A 16,287-nucleotide genomic window follows, 5' to 3' on the forward strand; every position below is an offset into this window, starting at 1 on the left:
TGTTAGATTTCAATTTTATTAAAGATGAGCGCTTAGTAAAAAAAACACTTCCTGTACTTTTTCTTACCTAATGACCCTAACTGTAAGGTAGGTAAGTATATTAAACATAATAATTATTTGATCGGAAATTGCTGAAGCAGCTAAATGCGCAGTAGATACGGTCCCGTCTGGGACGCTATAGATTTCTAATCAAAGATGCGGGCCGCTCGAATCTTAGCAAATTAGTAGGGGAGATGCCCTTAACTGCATAGGGTTGACAACAAAAAAATTTTACGTTTTTTTGTGTTGTATGTCCACCTCGTTGGAAGTCCCCAAGGTGCGGGTACGAGGTTGACATACGACATCAAAAGATTCTCTGGGAGCCGCTGGAAACAGGCGGCCCAGGACCGTAGATTTTGGAACTCTCTACAAAAGAACTGTGTCCAGCTGTGGAGGTCAATCGGTTGAGACGATTATGATGACGATGATTATGTATTATTCTTTTAATGTTTGCAAAAATTATTTGCACACAAATAAATCTAATCAACAAGTAGTTTCGTGAGAAATAATAAACATAAACAACATTAAAAAATACTGTACTTTTATAATTTTTTCCTATTTTACTTATTAGTAAGTAGGTACCGAAAATATTGTTTACATTATTGTACGAGTAAGAACAAAATAGATATATGAAAACCATATAATATATATTTGACCAATAGGATCAAAAGAACATGAATAAGCGCATGTTTAGCTACACTTATACTTACAGTAGTAGAAGTAAGCCTAAAAAAAACAAAATACAAATCGTAATATTATGATAGCTTATATACATGGAACTAATATCCTAGATAATCTAAAAATTCCCGCAGGGAATTTTGCTATATCACTCACAGATTTTGTTTCTCTCTGACCTAATTTGGAAGGCAATCCAGATCCACTAATTTAAAATAAGTATTCATTTCTTATCATTATTAACTTATTTTTTATGTTAAGTTTATTACATTTTGTGTTGAGTGGTAGCCCTAAATCAAAGAGGTCGAAGAGGATGTAGCGGGGCATCTTGAGTGGACACCACAAATGTCCCTCAAAGAACCTCGCGTACACACATTTATTGTATCTACACTTCGACATAACTCTGTACATTTTCATTGAATTTATCCAATTAACTGTGGAATATAAGGTAACTTATTTCCTTTTTGAATAGTAAATTTTTTATACGTAAATGCATCTTTAAATAGCAAGATAACAATTAGTAAATACTTAAAGCTAAGTGGGATTCATATTATAAAAAAAAATAAGTAGTTAATTCCATTTGGATGGATTTTTCATTGGATGGTTTAAAAGTTATGCCTCGGTATTTCTAAACTATAATAATGCTTGCTAATTTCTCTTTATTAGGTCATTGCATGTGCTGGCCAAGTGCGGTTTGAGAATATTATGTAGAACAGGAATCAGGCATGCAGGTTTGCGATGTTTTCCTTCATCGTTCAAGCAAGTGATATTTTAATTGCTTAAATAACGCACAAACCTTAGAAAAGTTAGAGATTCATTCTGGGATTCGAACTGGCCCCCCCGAAAGTTAAGTCGATGTTCTACCCACGTGGCTATCACAACTTTCAACTAATTTTCAATTTAAATAAATATATAGGATTACTGTTTATTTTCGTTATATTTAATTTTAATAGAAAAATAAAACTCTTGAAATGGTAACAGTTGAAGTGCACGCTTTGGCCACGTAGCCAGGTCGCGTTTTACTTTCCAAGTTATAAATTATAACTACAAGTACCATTAGAAAAAAAAATATCATACACTTTACACTGCTGCGATTATCTCTTGTCTTTAAAGAACGCCATCTAGTGCGTAATAGTTGTTGGGCTGCATTCTAGTGACAGATGCACAAGATTTTATTAGCGCCATCTTGTGACTAATAGTAAGAAGACAAAACCTAATAGAGCGCCATCTATCATTGAGTAGTCCAAATAAAAATAGTGAAAAAAACAATTTACTCTTACATTGATTGTATGAAATGAATTGTGTTTCATTAATCATAATCGAGTGCATTATCTGGATATGACATATAACAAGAATAATAATAAAAACATTTTTCTAAACAAAAAAAAAGCAACAGTTATATTTCTACCTATATACACATAGATTATTGTTCACTCTAATATTTGGCTGTATTCAAGGTACGTCAGCTATTTTACGGGTAGATAGGTACGCTAAACTTTGGTGGTAGGCGGCTGGCTCTTTAAGATGTACAATAGCTACTTTTAAGGGATGTCGTTTACTCTTCCTACTCGTATGTTTTCATTAACATTATTTTATAAAGTAATGTTAAACTTAAAATATTTTATAAATTTAAGTTTAACATTACTTTATAAAATAATGTTTAACATCACTTTATAATTTAAATTATTTTATAAAGTAAAGTTAAAAGTAACTTTAACAATGGTTCAGAGTATAAGCGCGAACATGGGTGACATATACTGCAAAACGAATGTCATTGGAACCCTTTTTTTCCCGGAATAAAAAGTATCCTATGCTCTTCTTCAACCTTTGTGCCAATTTTATTATCGGTGCAGCAGTTGAGCCGAACATAGCAAACACACTTCAACATAAATATTAGTATGGATAATCCGAAACATCTTTGATCATACATCCCATTTGGACAAGCTCTAAATATCCCTATGAAAGGGGAGTTCACTGTCAAGGATTTTGACATAAATAGGGTAAGAGATGATGATGAATGTAATATAATAAAATCAAAAGTAAGAATAGTTCTAAAACAGTGTTAAGTCTGAAAAATGTGGGTTTTAAAAATAAACACTCTTTAAATTATGGAGGACGAAAGCCTTCCAAGGGCGTGTTTCGCAATTTTTTTTTTTTTTTGTAAACATTACAAAAACATACGCAACTACCTAGCTATCCTCTTTTCTGTAAAAATAAATTATGAAGAAAAAGAAATTTCCTCTAAGTTTTGACTGACAGTCAGCTTAGATTTGCTAAGATGTTTTGCTACCAAAATAAATTACAAAATTTTGTCCTATAATATGTTTAGACGTAGAATTATGACCATAGTAAGTATATAAAGGTACTTAATTTTCCTACGTTTCCATTTATTTATTTTGGGTGTTTTAGTGGGTTTGGTAGATTGTATCATGGCTACGTAGTGCTTAATAGGTACGTAGCAATACCCGTCGTCAAAGGAAACGTGACACAAATGATACAAACCTGGACCCATCTTATCACGATAGCCCGTATTCGTAGCTCACTAAATGTCAGACATAATGTAGGAAAGTTAAAGGCCAATAACTTAACCTGACTACTAACTAATTAAATGCTTATTTAATTACTTTATTTTGGTAGATTATTCAAGGAAAAGCGCCATTGGACACAACGTCGCGCACTTGCAGAACGCAAGTTCGGAAATTATGCTCTCGATATTTAAATGTCAAGTGAGTACCTGCGTAATCTGGATATATCATCAGTATTGAAATGCTTTCACAATCAGTGAGAGTTACTTTATTACGTTGAGAGATCCATTCCTTTATCTGGATCAAAAATCACTCACCAAATATACTTAAGATATAATACTTATACTTAAAATATAATAAACTTTAAACTTTGCAAGTACCTAATAGATCAAAACATTTTTTGTATCATTCCAGAACGAAAACTGTGTTCCTTATCGTTATAAGCTTATCCTTATCTACTTATATATTGTGCATAGGCTGTTTTTTTTATTCTACTGCATGTTAACCCTTTCCTGTATTCTCACCTGATGGTAAGTGATGATACAGTCTAAGATGGTTGCAGGCTAACCTATTAAGGTGTATGGTAGTAGTGGATTTCCACGCGACATCGCACCGGAACACTAAATCGCTTAGCGGCATGTCTTTGTCGGAAGGGTGGTAACTAACCACGGCCAAAGGGAAGGCGTTTCCTCTTAGCTGCGTATTACTTCGTCTGCGTGTAACTTCCGATAAATTTCCCATACAAAATTTCATCTACTATTCTACGCCCATCCGCTGCTGCTATTCGAATGCGCTAGGAGTTCTTTCAGACTTAATTCTAACAGCTCGACTCCTAAGTGTTATAACATGATGTTAATTGTTATAACATGATATTTAATGTCGTATAACCTTACTCAAGAATTGGGCTATAAAATATGTTTCAAATCCGACTGGCAGTTCCGGAACTTAGCGCATAAATAATCAGAGTTATTGTTATAATTAGTAAAAGATAGACACTTAAGAGAGTGACATAAGCTTGTTTTTCTTCCCGGAAAATGCTCCTATGGCATAGATATATTCTGGTGGTACCTCATGTAGCTAAGATGGATGGATTTTGAGTACAGATATGTATACACTTGTGGAAGCTCTATCTTTTACTTAAACATTTACAGGCATTTACACTCAGTACGGCATAGTAAGGCAGCAAAACTATATTTTGTAAAAAGACAAGACATTCAAACACATGCTGTTCTACGAGGGGTCGAAGAAGTCAAAGCTCCAACTTTTCCCGACTCGGTCTCTAGTGGGGACGTAAAGTAAGCAGTTTATCGTTTAGCTACGAAGCCCACAAAGGCCTGCAGTTCTGGCCTATGCCTCGGAGAGCACTTTAAGCTGTCAGTATCGATGTCGTGGTCACGGTTTTTTTATAGTGATAATTGACAGACCAAGCATAGACCTCATATGGGAAACCATTGCCTATAAACAAAGAAACACTAGGCCATGCAAGGAACATGTTCTACTACCGCACCGCACTGCGCTGTGACCACAGACTTAGGTGTTAGGCTTAGGTGTTAAGCGTCATGTTCCTGTAATTACGGCGGCACCTACGCCCTTCAAACCGGAACACAGCAATGCAACAATGCTGCTTAGCGGAAGAAATAAGCATGGTGGCGTACTTTCCCAGGCGAGCTCTGTCGAAATAAGCTCTACTGCTACTAAAATTACTTACTTATGATAATCGTAGTTAAAACCCACCAACCCACATTGGAGCAGCGTTGTGGATCTATGCTATAAAACCGTTTCTCCTATTTATTATATATATATCTTCAAATCTTTGGAAGTACCGGCCTATCAGTAGTCTGAAATATAAGCTATCAAATTTGTACTGCAGATATTCTTATGAAAATTAAACTTAATTTTCTACACTCCACGAAAAGCAGGAGAATCTGTATGGTCTAATTCATAATCTTTATACGCCACACCAAACAGATCTGCGATCTGAATTTACCTACTCTATACGCACGTTTCACTCCAACACCAGAACATCCTCAGGAGTTGTTGACTTTACAATGATAATCGTTAACAATTTATGGAATTCCGCAAAGTAACGCCTGCTTCTATCCAATATTTGTACTACAGATGTTGGAGCAATACTTAATGCTTAAAAGTGTGAAATTATTAATAACTATGTTACAAATTTAGATTGATAAAGAAAGAAGGGGACGCTGTCGCCATGGACGAGGTGGTCTTGGAAATAGAGACCGACAAAACAGCCTTACCAGTGATGTCGCCGGGTCACGGAACGATCGCCAAGATGCTAGTGAAGGAGGGCCAGTCAGTGAAGTCACAACAACCGCTGTTCACGGTAGCGATATCAATCAATTAACACACAATTACACTGGCTGTATATGTGCCCGGCTAAACAACTAGGTACAGAACTCTGTGGTAGAAAATTGACGTATGGAACTTAGACCTCACCAATATCGGTAAGCGGACTTCAGTAACCAAATCCTGACTCTAAGATAAGGAGGAGAAGAATATCGGGAGTTTGAGATAATCAACCAACAGCTCTCTGAGGTACGAAGGCAAGGTAAATGGCAAATTCGGACCTCAAAAGTCCACCAACATAATCTCAATTTTTTGTATGATATACGTAGGTTTTCGATATGCTTTCAGTATTATGAAAATTAATCTTAATTTGCTATAGTGCGCGAAAAGCAGAGAATCTGTGTGGTGAAATTTATAATTTCTTCAATCCTTATACTCCACACCAAACATATCTTCGGCAATGTACCCTCTACGCACGTTACGCTCCGGAACATCCTCAGAAGATGTTGACTTTAGGATAACCTGTGGCACAGACAGACACTTGCACTTTATAATTTTTGATAAAATTGGTATAATATAATGCATATTATGCAACGTGTAACCAAATTACTAAATAATGTTAAAGGATGCATAAGTACATTTCATGAGGAATCACCTTGTAAAAATATTAACTCAAAAGAAGCATATTTATTTTTCCATACAAACGAATTTAAAACATTCTAAGTGCATACTTATGACAGCCCTATTGAAGATATAAGACCGACACGCGCATAGTACCTACGCTATGCGACGAGGTACGCGTGATAAAGTGACAGGAGTCACATGATTTTAATTTTGCATGTGATGTTAGGGCTTAGTTACCCGTCACTATATGAGTCTCTATACTGTCTGGCGGGGGGTCAAGCTGTCGTGATCCCCTCCTCCTTAGCGCAGTAGACCTGGCAATCGGTTAGGGCGGTTGGTAGACGTCTGGGAAGTATACAACGGGTTCCCCGGACGTCTACTAAAGCCAACGAGTTGGGCATGCCGTGGTGGTTTTTAGTTTGGTTAAACGAGTCCAACATGACCTCTGTACTGCCCAAAAGCTTTTCCACCACGACAAAAAAAAGGGCTGTATCTGTTTTCTTTCAGTAAAAACTATGGCAGTGGTTTACTCAAAAACTATTAGGTTTTCGGTTTCACAGATAATTCTCAGAGAAAGTGCATAATGTTCCCCTAAAGCCTGTGAAGTATTGTTTCGGTTTTCATTTACACGTTGTATATTCACGAGGCCTTAAAATGTATGACGGCATTTTTTTTCTGATGAAGGTTAACGTAACTGGTGTAGCACCGGCAGCTACTTCGCCTGCACCGGCAGCGGCCACGGCGCCACCAGCCGCAGCCGCACCCGCACCCGCACCTGCTACTGCCCGTGCGCCTGTTGCCGCTCCCGCACCTACCACTGCTGCCGCTGGGAAAAAACAGGCTGCACCTACTGTTGTAAAGAAGGCCGCCGCACCGGCTGGACCTACCGTAGGTTTACTTTAAATTAAACCCACCCCTTATAAGTTATATGTACATTGACGGTACGTAAATACTCCATGCCTCTACGCAGGACACAGAACTTTTATGAATACTGGGAATAATGACTTTAAACATTCAAAACTATCGCATAGAACTCAGAATGTTGTGTATCCGTAATCTGTCTGCGATGTGACCTAACATTTATTTACATTGGACGGCCGACTGGCGCAGTGGGCAACGACCCTGCTTTCTGAGTGCTAGGCTGTTGGCTCGATTCCCGCAACTGGAAAATGTTTGTGTGATGAACATGATTGTTTTTCAGTGTCTGGGAGTTACCTGTATATTAATAGTATTTATGTGTATTATATTCATATAAATATTAACCCTAACACAGGCTACGCTTACTTTGGGGCTAGATGGCGATGTTTGTATTGTGAGATACATATCTCCTTAATAACTCAATTTACTTACTACTTAATTTAGTTTATTGGTTTTGCAGTCAACCAAATTGACTCGTATGCAAATTTATTTTTCTTTCAAAAATTGCTATAAAATTTGCAAATTTCCTTCGATTTCTATAGGATCCCATCATAAAATCCTGACTTGGTGACACTGGAAATGAGCACCTTTTAAATAATAAAAGAATTTTCAAAATCGGTCCACCATTGACGGAACAATCGAATATAATTATAACCTCCTGTTTTCGGGAAATCGTTTATAAATGTACCTTCTTCGTCCAGTTAGCCGCGAAGATAATAGGCGATCCAACCAAAACTATTTCCGGCACACGCACCGAACATCCAGTAGAAATGAACAGAATGCGCAAACGTATAGCTGAGAGGCTAAAAGAGGCCCAAAACACTACTGCAATGTTGACGACATTTAATGAATGTGATATGAGGTAAATTATATTTAAAAGTAAAAATAATTAACTTCGCCATGAATTGGATAATAAGGGACCAGCTTGAATCTTATAAGGTTTGCGGCTATAGTAGCTGCTAATCTATCTTTTCTTTTTTTCCATTCATCAGGTTCACTTACAGATATTCCAAAATTTTTGGAACCAAAATATAAACAGTAAATTTCACTATGTAACAAAAGTATATTAAATGAAAAGTAACACATAAATAATAGCTAATGTGTACAACAATATGATATAAATATGAATATATTCTTAAGCTAGTAAACTAAATAGAAAGATACTTACGAGTAAGACCCACCAACTACACCAAGATATAACTAAGATTTATTGGGTAATTTAATTTCCCTATACCACCATAAAATCCCTCCCATTATAAATACACATAATTTCGCATCCAATATATAACACGAAGGTTTACCTATGATAAAACGTATAAGTATATATAAAGTTAATCATATCGATCTAAGGGAATCTTTTTCTTATATTATATCTATTTATTGAAGAATTTTTATTAGCAAACTTATGGCATTCCGGAAAGCCAATCTGGAAACGTTCACGAAGAAATACGGCGTCAAGTTATCTTTCATGTCGCCATTTTTAAAAGCCTCGGCCAATGCACTCATGGATCAGCCGGTCATCAACGGCGTTATAATGGGCGATAACATTGTTTACAGGTAATGGGCACGTAATTTTATTACTTCTAGGAAGTTGGACAGAGCTTTTACACCACCCTTCCCATCCCTCTCGAACCCACCTCGCCTGGACTCCCCACCCGGTTCTTTGCTTAGAGCTCTTTTGTATTTAGATTGAAACGCAGATAGACAACAATGATGTGAGGATATTAAACTTATTTTTTTTTTTTTAATATTCCAATTTGGTAGTAAGTTTTTACTGCGAAACAGAAAAAAAATCTTGATCATATTTTAATGCTTAAAGAAAAATTCAAAAATATGAGTTATAAATACCATTAGAAATCATATGAATAACTTTTAGTTTCCCAAATGACCAATCCTTATCCAATTATTCATAGACCAATGTTTGATAATTAAGGTTAGCATTTGAGGGACACAATTGCAATTTAACAAGAAAAAAATAATTCTTACATAGGCTATTTTAACATTTTAGAGATTACGTTGACATATCCGTAGCAGTAGCTACTCCAAGAGGTCTGGTGACACCTGTAGTTCGGAACGTAGAATCCATGGACTTCCCTCGAATCGAGCTTGCCATAGCTGCGCTTGCAGAAAAAGCTAGAAATGGTAACGAATTCTCTCACTATTGCCTTCTAAGTACCTACTATTACATTTTTTAAATCGAATAAATTTATATTGAAGGATCATAGAAGCCTACTTACAATTTAAAATTTTCCTCAACCTCATTAGTGGAAAACAAATCAAAATTAAAACTCACAGATACTTTGTCGGGCATAAAGAATCGAATATTCGGCTGTTGCTAGTGAATTTCATGTTCTTGTTTCCAGCCATCAGTTGACTAGGCATTCAAGGTTCATAGAAACAAAAAAAATATCGACATGTTTATAAAAAACACAAGAGACTCGCAAGATTGAAGGTCACTGATCTAAAAATACGTAAACTTTTAGGGCGACTGACTCCAGGTGACATGCAAGGTGGCACGTTCACGATCAGCAACGGCGGCGTGTTCGGCTCGCTGCTCTCTATGCCGATTATTAATATGCCACAGTCTGCGATACTGGGCATGCACGCGATTGTGCAACGACCCGTCGCCTTGGCAGGCAAGGTATGCCGTAAAAAATGTACCTACCAACGCTTTATTTTTTCATCCCTTACAGTTTTTCCTGTTGAGTGCCAGACAGGAGGCGTCTGGCTATATTCAACGAGCTCCTGTATTACGTCACTTTTGAATCTCATAATCATTTTCAACTGGCCCGCTGTTTCAGTGGTTCGACTTATCTCCCTCAAGATAAAAAAATGATTGTAAATGTTGATGTTGGAAAAGAGCAACTACTGAGTTTCTTGCCCGCTCTTCTCGGTAGAATCTGCTTTCCTACTCGGTGGTAGAATCAAAACAAATAGACATACTTGAGGTTTCAAAAGTGCTTATAAAGTAGGCCTACTTGAAATAAATGAATTTTGAATTTGTATTTGAATTTGACTACAGAAACAAATAAATTACAAACTTCGTTAACCTTATCATGAAAGTGTGAAAATTTCGGAACCGACAGTATTTGAATCTGCGACCCTCTGAAAATCGCTTGAAGACTTTACCAACTAAGCTACCCTGTTCCTGGTTCAAAGAGGTCTTACAGTGCACGGAATATCTTCTCCTTAGTCGCTAAGCCATTCGGTTTTTGACTTGGGTTATTTAATCAGCGCAATCGATTAATAGACACTTCACATCACTCTAAAACACCACTTTGGTAACATACTTAGACACATACCTCTGTATTCTCCAATTTCTGTACTATGCAAATAATTGCGTCGGGCAATATTTAAATTCATATTTTTGTTTTCCTACTTATAATTGTTTTTATCAACCATTTCAGTAGTACATATAAACATATCGCTTTTTTTATATAGCATTGCCAAATACGAAGGTTACTTTAATAAAACAGCATATTTAAGAAACATAATGAATGCCAAACTATATCAGCAATGGCTCGAGCGAATAGAATGGGTGGTTAGAGATCAGAATAGGCCAACAGAAATGGAATAGAGACGACTAAACACGCCCTCACGACAGCTTATACTAAGTCTCCAACCTATCCGTTGTCGGAGTCGTATTTAGATTTTCTAGTTCGCCTCACTCGTGCCCGCCCCGTGCAACAGTGCTAGATATTAACAATAGTTTATACCTACACCGTGTAATAAAACTAAAAATAACAAATAATGGCAATTAATTCAAGCGAAATTGTATATTATTTTCTAACAAATCACCGGATGAAATCTTTGTAATGTCTCTAAACAACTTCAAATTTCAAAACGTAAGCTTATAAAGAAAACCTGTTATAATATTAATTCGTTATTACCTATATAAAATCAAAGTGAAAAGTGTAGATCTGTCGCTATCACTTAGTTGTCCCGAAAACATAATTAGGTACTTTAAAAAATCTGACCCTTTAAAATGACCAAGGGAAAATGTAAATTATTTTATAACAAATCACCGGATGAAATCTTTGAGATGTCTCTAAAAAAGTTTAAATTTCATAATAAAAACGTAAGCTTATAAAGAAATCCTGTTATAATATTTATTCTGTTTATATAAAATCAAAGTCAAAAGCGTAGATGTGTCGCTATCACTTCGCTTGTCCCGAAAAGATAATAAGGTACTTTAGAAAATCTGACCTCTTGAAATTACCAAGGCAAATAGTAAACTATTTTATTATATATTAATAATAATTGAATCTGCTTAGTAGTAAAATAAAATATCTTTTGTTTTATTTATAGGCGCAAACACAAACGGGCACAAATAAAAACAGTATTTTTTATCTCGGGTTATTAATACGGGTTTTACTATTTACAGGTGGAAATAAGACCAATGATGTACTTGGCTTTATCGTACGACCACCGATTGATTGATGGACGCGAAGCAGTGATGTTTCTACGGAAAGTGAAATCCGGAGTTGAGGATCCCACGTCAATTCTAGCTGGAATTTAAGGCCATAAAACAGCGTTAAAGAAAAAGTTTCTCTCGTATAAGAATGAGTTACACTACCAGTACGTTATATAGGTATAGGCAGTATACAATGTGTAGTAAATTATATCTATTTGTTATCAAAAAACATTAGTAGGAGTGTCTGATTAACATTATAGCAATTGCCATAAAATAAACAAGACTTATTCGCTCGCAATCCAGGATTTGTTTTCCAGTATGGAAGTACTTCAACATCAGTCTTAAATTGATCTTATTGCTATAAAAGCATATAATAACTTTAACAAAGCTCAAATTTGCCTACAAATCTTTAACTATGGCTAAAGAAACTTTGTAAAACAAAAATCAGAAGTACAGGATTTGCGACTCTAACGTTCGTTTTCACTAACGATGGACAAGGGATGCCCATGTAAGTCACGCCTAATCAAAGAAGATTCCTAGGTTCTCACTACCTTATTGATTCACTCGCCGATTTTCACTAGGCAACTCGCGTAACCTAACATGTCTATGGTTCTTGCCACAAGGTGTGGTAATTTGTGTTTGTATTATCATATTTTTCATATTTCGTATGGATTTAAGGTACATCATTATAATAGGAATATTTGGGAAGAAAGCTATACAAAATTTCACAATATCGGTAACGCTTTGAAACCGTACATAAACAAAAGCTATACCTACTTATTTTTAAAATTCCCGGGAGCGCTTTGATTGCTTGATGCTTTTCTGGAATAAAAAGTAAGTATCCTTCAGTGGCAGGGCAAGTGAAAACACAGGATTTCTTTAGTGACTTGGCTTGCGGAACGTGTGTAGCGGTTAGCGAAATTTAAAACGATGCGGCTGCGGTCGGTTGCGGTGAACGTCTCAAATTTGAACCGCCGCGGTTAATGTTCCAATGACGGTTTGCCACTCCCGCCACCTACGTTCCGTTTTTAGCACATTGTTTATTAAAAAACCAGAGACAAACATTCATTGCAGCCAAAATTATATAATATTAATTATTTATATTTTATTAATTAATAATTAACTAGAGGGCTGTTTGCGTTGCTAACAGTAGGTAGGTAATAAACAATTATCTCCGCTTGACATAAAAAAAATTAACAATAATTTATGGGTTAAAATCTATGCAGAAATTGAGGCGAACATAGGTAACAAACAAGCAAACATGCACACTTTGCATTTATAATCATCATTATTATCACAGGTAAGTTAAGACCGTAGTCGGTTACGACTTAGCTGTGCGGATTGGTGAACTCCATACACCTTTGAGAACATTATGTAGAACTCTGAGGCATGCAGGTTTCCTCACGATGTTTTCCATCACCGTTGAAGAAAGTGATATTTTAATTACTTAAATCGCACATAACTTAGAAAAGTTAGAGGTAGCGCACTCGGATTCAAACTCGGCCCCCCGAATACGAAGTCAAGCTCCTACCCAAAGCGCTATCACCACTTCGCTACAATTATTCGATTCGTCATGATTCGACTTTACAACCACATCCATTTTTGCAGCTGTAGCGTCAGCGAAGCGGCCTGACTCGAGAAAACTCAGACTATAGTTCAAATGTGATAATATAAAAAAATATTCTTTGAATACTTACTGAGCGGAATCCTGAAATACTTAACTAAACACTTAGAGTAAAAGAAATGTAGCTTATCTTGATTATATTATAATTAGGTATTACAAGATTAATAATTTTGGAAGAAATATCACTCGTGCGAGTGTGAACCCGTGAGTAAATAATATATCTCAGAAATCCGTGAGTAAAATGGTCATCTAAAGTTATCGCCAGCGAACGGGAAAAAAAAATCGTTCACTAGGTCACCGTCTATATTGTTATAAAGAAACATTGTATTTTTTTATTTCTCCAATAGTATTGATCACAGGATCAAAAGTTGTTGCAACATTCGTGGACAATGAGTTTCTCAATGTCATGAACAACATCGACTGTAGACACCATCGGCATAGCACGCCCTTTCCAACTAGAGCTTACCGCTTTTTTAGCGATGCTTTCTTTTTATGAAAGTTGATATAAAGCTGTTTAAAAGTCATTTATCACTACCTACTAAGTTTTGGAATTAAATAAAATGGTTTCCCTATAATCCTTTTTATTTTCTCAACAAATTTAATTGAATCAATAATGACGGTACCTATTACAGGTATTGTAAAATAAAGGTTGTATGTAAATCAGTCAAAATCTGTTTTTGTTAACAGTGATCCCAGTGTACCAGTTCCTCCCTCCCTCAGTTTTTGGGTAGTGGTCAAATTAGGCCAATAGGGGGAAGGAAAAATGACGCACTTTACTGTATATCTCTATTGAAATGTTCACAGCATAATTATTAAGTTTAAATTATTATTGTTTCTACATTCAGAATGTAACTAAATAAGCTCTCTTAGGTTTAATGACAAATTAAAATTAACATAGAGAAGTGCCAATATGATAATATCTACTTAGGGAGTTTGATAAAAAATTTGCAGCTTATCTAAACTAATAACAGCTTTTAGAAGTAAAATAAAATATCTTTTATTTTATTTATAGGCGCAAACATCACAATCTAAACAAAGCTTTTATAGCTTATTTTTTAATTATTTAAAAGATTTCTAGACTATCGAGTATTATATATTGACGGTAGACGAAGGTATATATGGTAGACTATTGTATATTGTATAGTAGTGCTCCCTCAACCTGTATAGTTCTACTATCATTCTATTTTTTGTAATGTTTCCGTTTCTATTAATAGTTGTCTTACAAACTTATATTTTAAATAGAGTTTTTAAATACACGCCATTTTACCTCAGGATCCCATTTACCTTTTGCGATATACTGAGTGACAACAACGGCCCGGCTCGACTGCGTTTACTAGCCGAGATTACTAGCCGTTACACCCTGGCATTTGTAATGCAAAAGGAAAAACATGAAACATTGCAAGGCGACTGTTGTATGTAAAACGTAGCGTTACATTCTCTTAGGATGCATGTAAACACATTGTCTATTTTGTATGTAAAAGTAGATGACAGCCAAAATTGAATGTCTTAGATATATCTAAGTCGGACAAAGTCCAGGGATGTTTCCACCTTGTTAATTTTTAAATAACCGTTAAACCTATAGTCATCCAAGTTTAGTATATCCAGTGTTGTTGGTTGGTTGTTTCCTCCACTTTTGATTTTGATGATATTGGCGCAGTGATGAACTGATCCTATAAGTGGGATGTCCGGAGGTGTAATTTGAAATGGATAATTAATAATTTCTGAATTTTCTCTGATCTGATCAGGCTCTGGGCGTTGCTAGTTACATCCCTACTGACAAAGCCTTACCGCCAAGCAAGTGGTGTGTAGGTTTAACATACCCGTGGGATATCGTGTGCTTACCCTTTCTAATGCTGAAATTTAATTTACTGATAAATTGTAACAAACGTGACACATTATTTAGCTCATACAAGAAAAAAAAAATGCAAAAGATGCACATCCAAAAAATGCTTTCCCTAATTTTTGGGATATGCAATTCATATTGGAAAATGCGACACTAAATGCTTCAATACTGCCAATCAGTATAAGCCTTAAATTAAGATGAACAGACAATTTACTAAGAATCTGTGATTAAACTGGAATTAAAATAATAAAGTTTGGTAACTTGTTAAATCCGATGAAGGAAAGGTTCATTTTTTTTTCTCAATTTCTTATAACTTGCATTCCATATTTTATATTTTATTTATTTATATTTATATTTAATTTTTTAAATGTTTTAAATAATGAAAGTGGGTCAACATTCATATCGCCGATGTTTAGTACCACTTTATTCAAATACTTCTGTAAAAGAAAATAAAAGAAAAAAATGGTTTAACTTGGCAAGACAAAATATTGCAGATATCTATTTCGTTGGGAGTATGGAGGGTAGAGGTAAGGAGGATCATCTGTGTATATGAAAAAGTGTCTTCAAAATGTATTAAATTAGGATGGCGCCACATTTGCATCAAGGTAACTCTTAAAAGAAGCGTTAAATATAAATATTGTTAGAGTAGGCTTGAAAAATAAACAAGGAAGTAAGGTTATATTTACCACAATATTTTGTACAACGTAAGTTGTTGAAATTCTCAATAATTAACTACTTTAGTCGATAATGACATTAAATTTTTTAACTCGGCATACTTCAATTCATCTACGATTGCTACATTCATACCATACCCTGTGCATCCACCAGCGCCATTGTGGAGGATTTTTGAACTGTTATTTAGCGCATACAACTGGACACTTTTTCAACTTTTCTCCCATATAAGATGACTCTCCTTACCTCTACCCTCCATAGTTGGGAGCAAAGAAAAAAAGAATAAAGTTGCGAGTTAACCACAGATTAAAAATACAAGTATTTTGAAGTTTTATTTGTTCATTTAAAATTAAAAATACTAATTATTTTTACTAAAATAAATTCTAAATATTTACATACTCGGCTTTTTTGAAATTAGTTGCCTATTATTTATATCAATCACATGTGTCGGAAGATACTCTATGCCGCATGCCGTCTGCATGTTTGAGGCATAAATACGCTGTCAAGCGTCTGTGACTACTAAAAATTATCTGTGTCTGTTTTTAAATGTCAAGCAAGACCAGTAGTAATGTCAAACAAAGATACAAAATTACATTGTGCTGTTTTGGCACTACGAAAAGCCATAAATCAAAAGAAGAAGAAGATA

At 35.4% G+C, this 16,287-nt stretch overlaps 1 protein-coding gene across 1 annotated transcript; it reads left to right on the forward strand.

The window, feature by feature from the left end:
• The first annotated feature begins 2,672 nt into the window (after positions 1 to 2,672).
• Positions 2,673 to 11,607, forward strand: LOC120632167 (dihydrolipoyllysine-residue succinyltransferase component of 2-oxoglutarate dehydrogenase complex, mitochondrial-like). Its single transcript, XM_039901973.1, has 10 exons — positions 2,673 to 2,714; positions 3,352 to 3,440; positions 4,391 to 4,534; positions 5,421 to 5,583; positions 6,855 to 7,058; positions 7,790 to 7,950; positions 8,487 to 8,645; positions 9,097 to 9,230; positions 9,572 to 9,729; positions 11,473 to 11,607. The coding sequence occupies exons 1-10, from the start codon at positions 2,673 to 2,675 to the stop codon at positions 11,605 to 11,607; spliced, it is 1,389 nt and encodes a 462-aa protein (XP_039757907.1).
• The last annotated feature ends 4,680 nt before the right edge of the window (positions 11,608 to 16,287 follow it).

Source organism: Pararge aegeria, chromosome 19 (genome assembly GCF_905163445.1).
Source record: "Pararge aegeria chromosome 19, ilParAegt1.1, whole genome shotgun sequence".
In the NCBI taxonomy this organism is placed as follows: domain Eukaryota; kingdom Metazoa; phylum Arthropoda; class Insecta; order Lepidoptera; family Nymphalidae; genus Pararge; species Pararge aegeria.

Coding starts and splice junctions, on each gene's coding strand:
- LOC120632167 (XM_039901973.1), top strand. CDS start 2,673: ATGAAAGGGGAGTTCACTGTCAAGGATTTTGACATAAATAGG. Junction 3,441..4,390: donor TCTCGATATTTAAATGTCAA/GTGAGTACCTGC, acceptor AAACATTTACAG/GCATTTACACTCAGTACGGC. Junction 9,730..11,472: donor CCGTCGCCTTGGCAGGCAAG/GTATGCCGTAAA, acceptor TACTATTTACAG/GTGGAAATAAGACCAATGAT.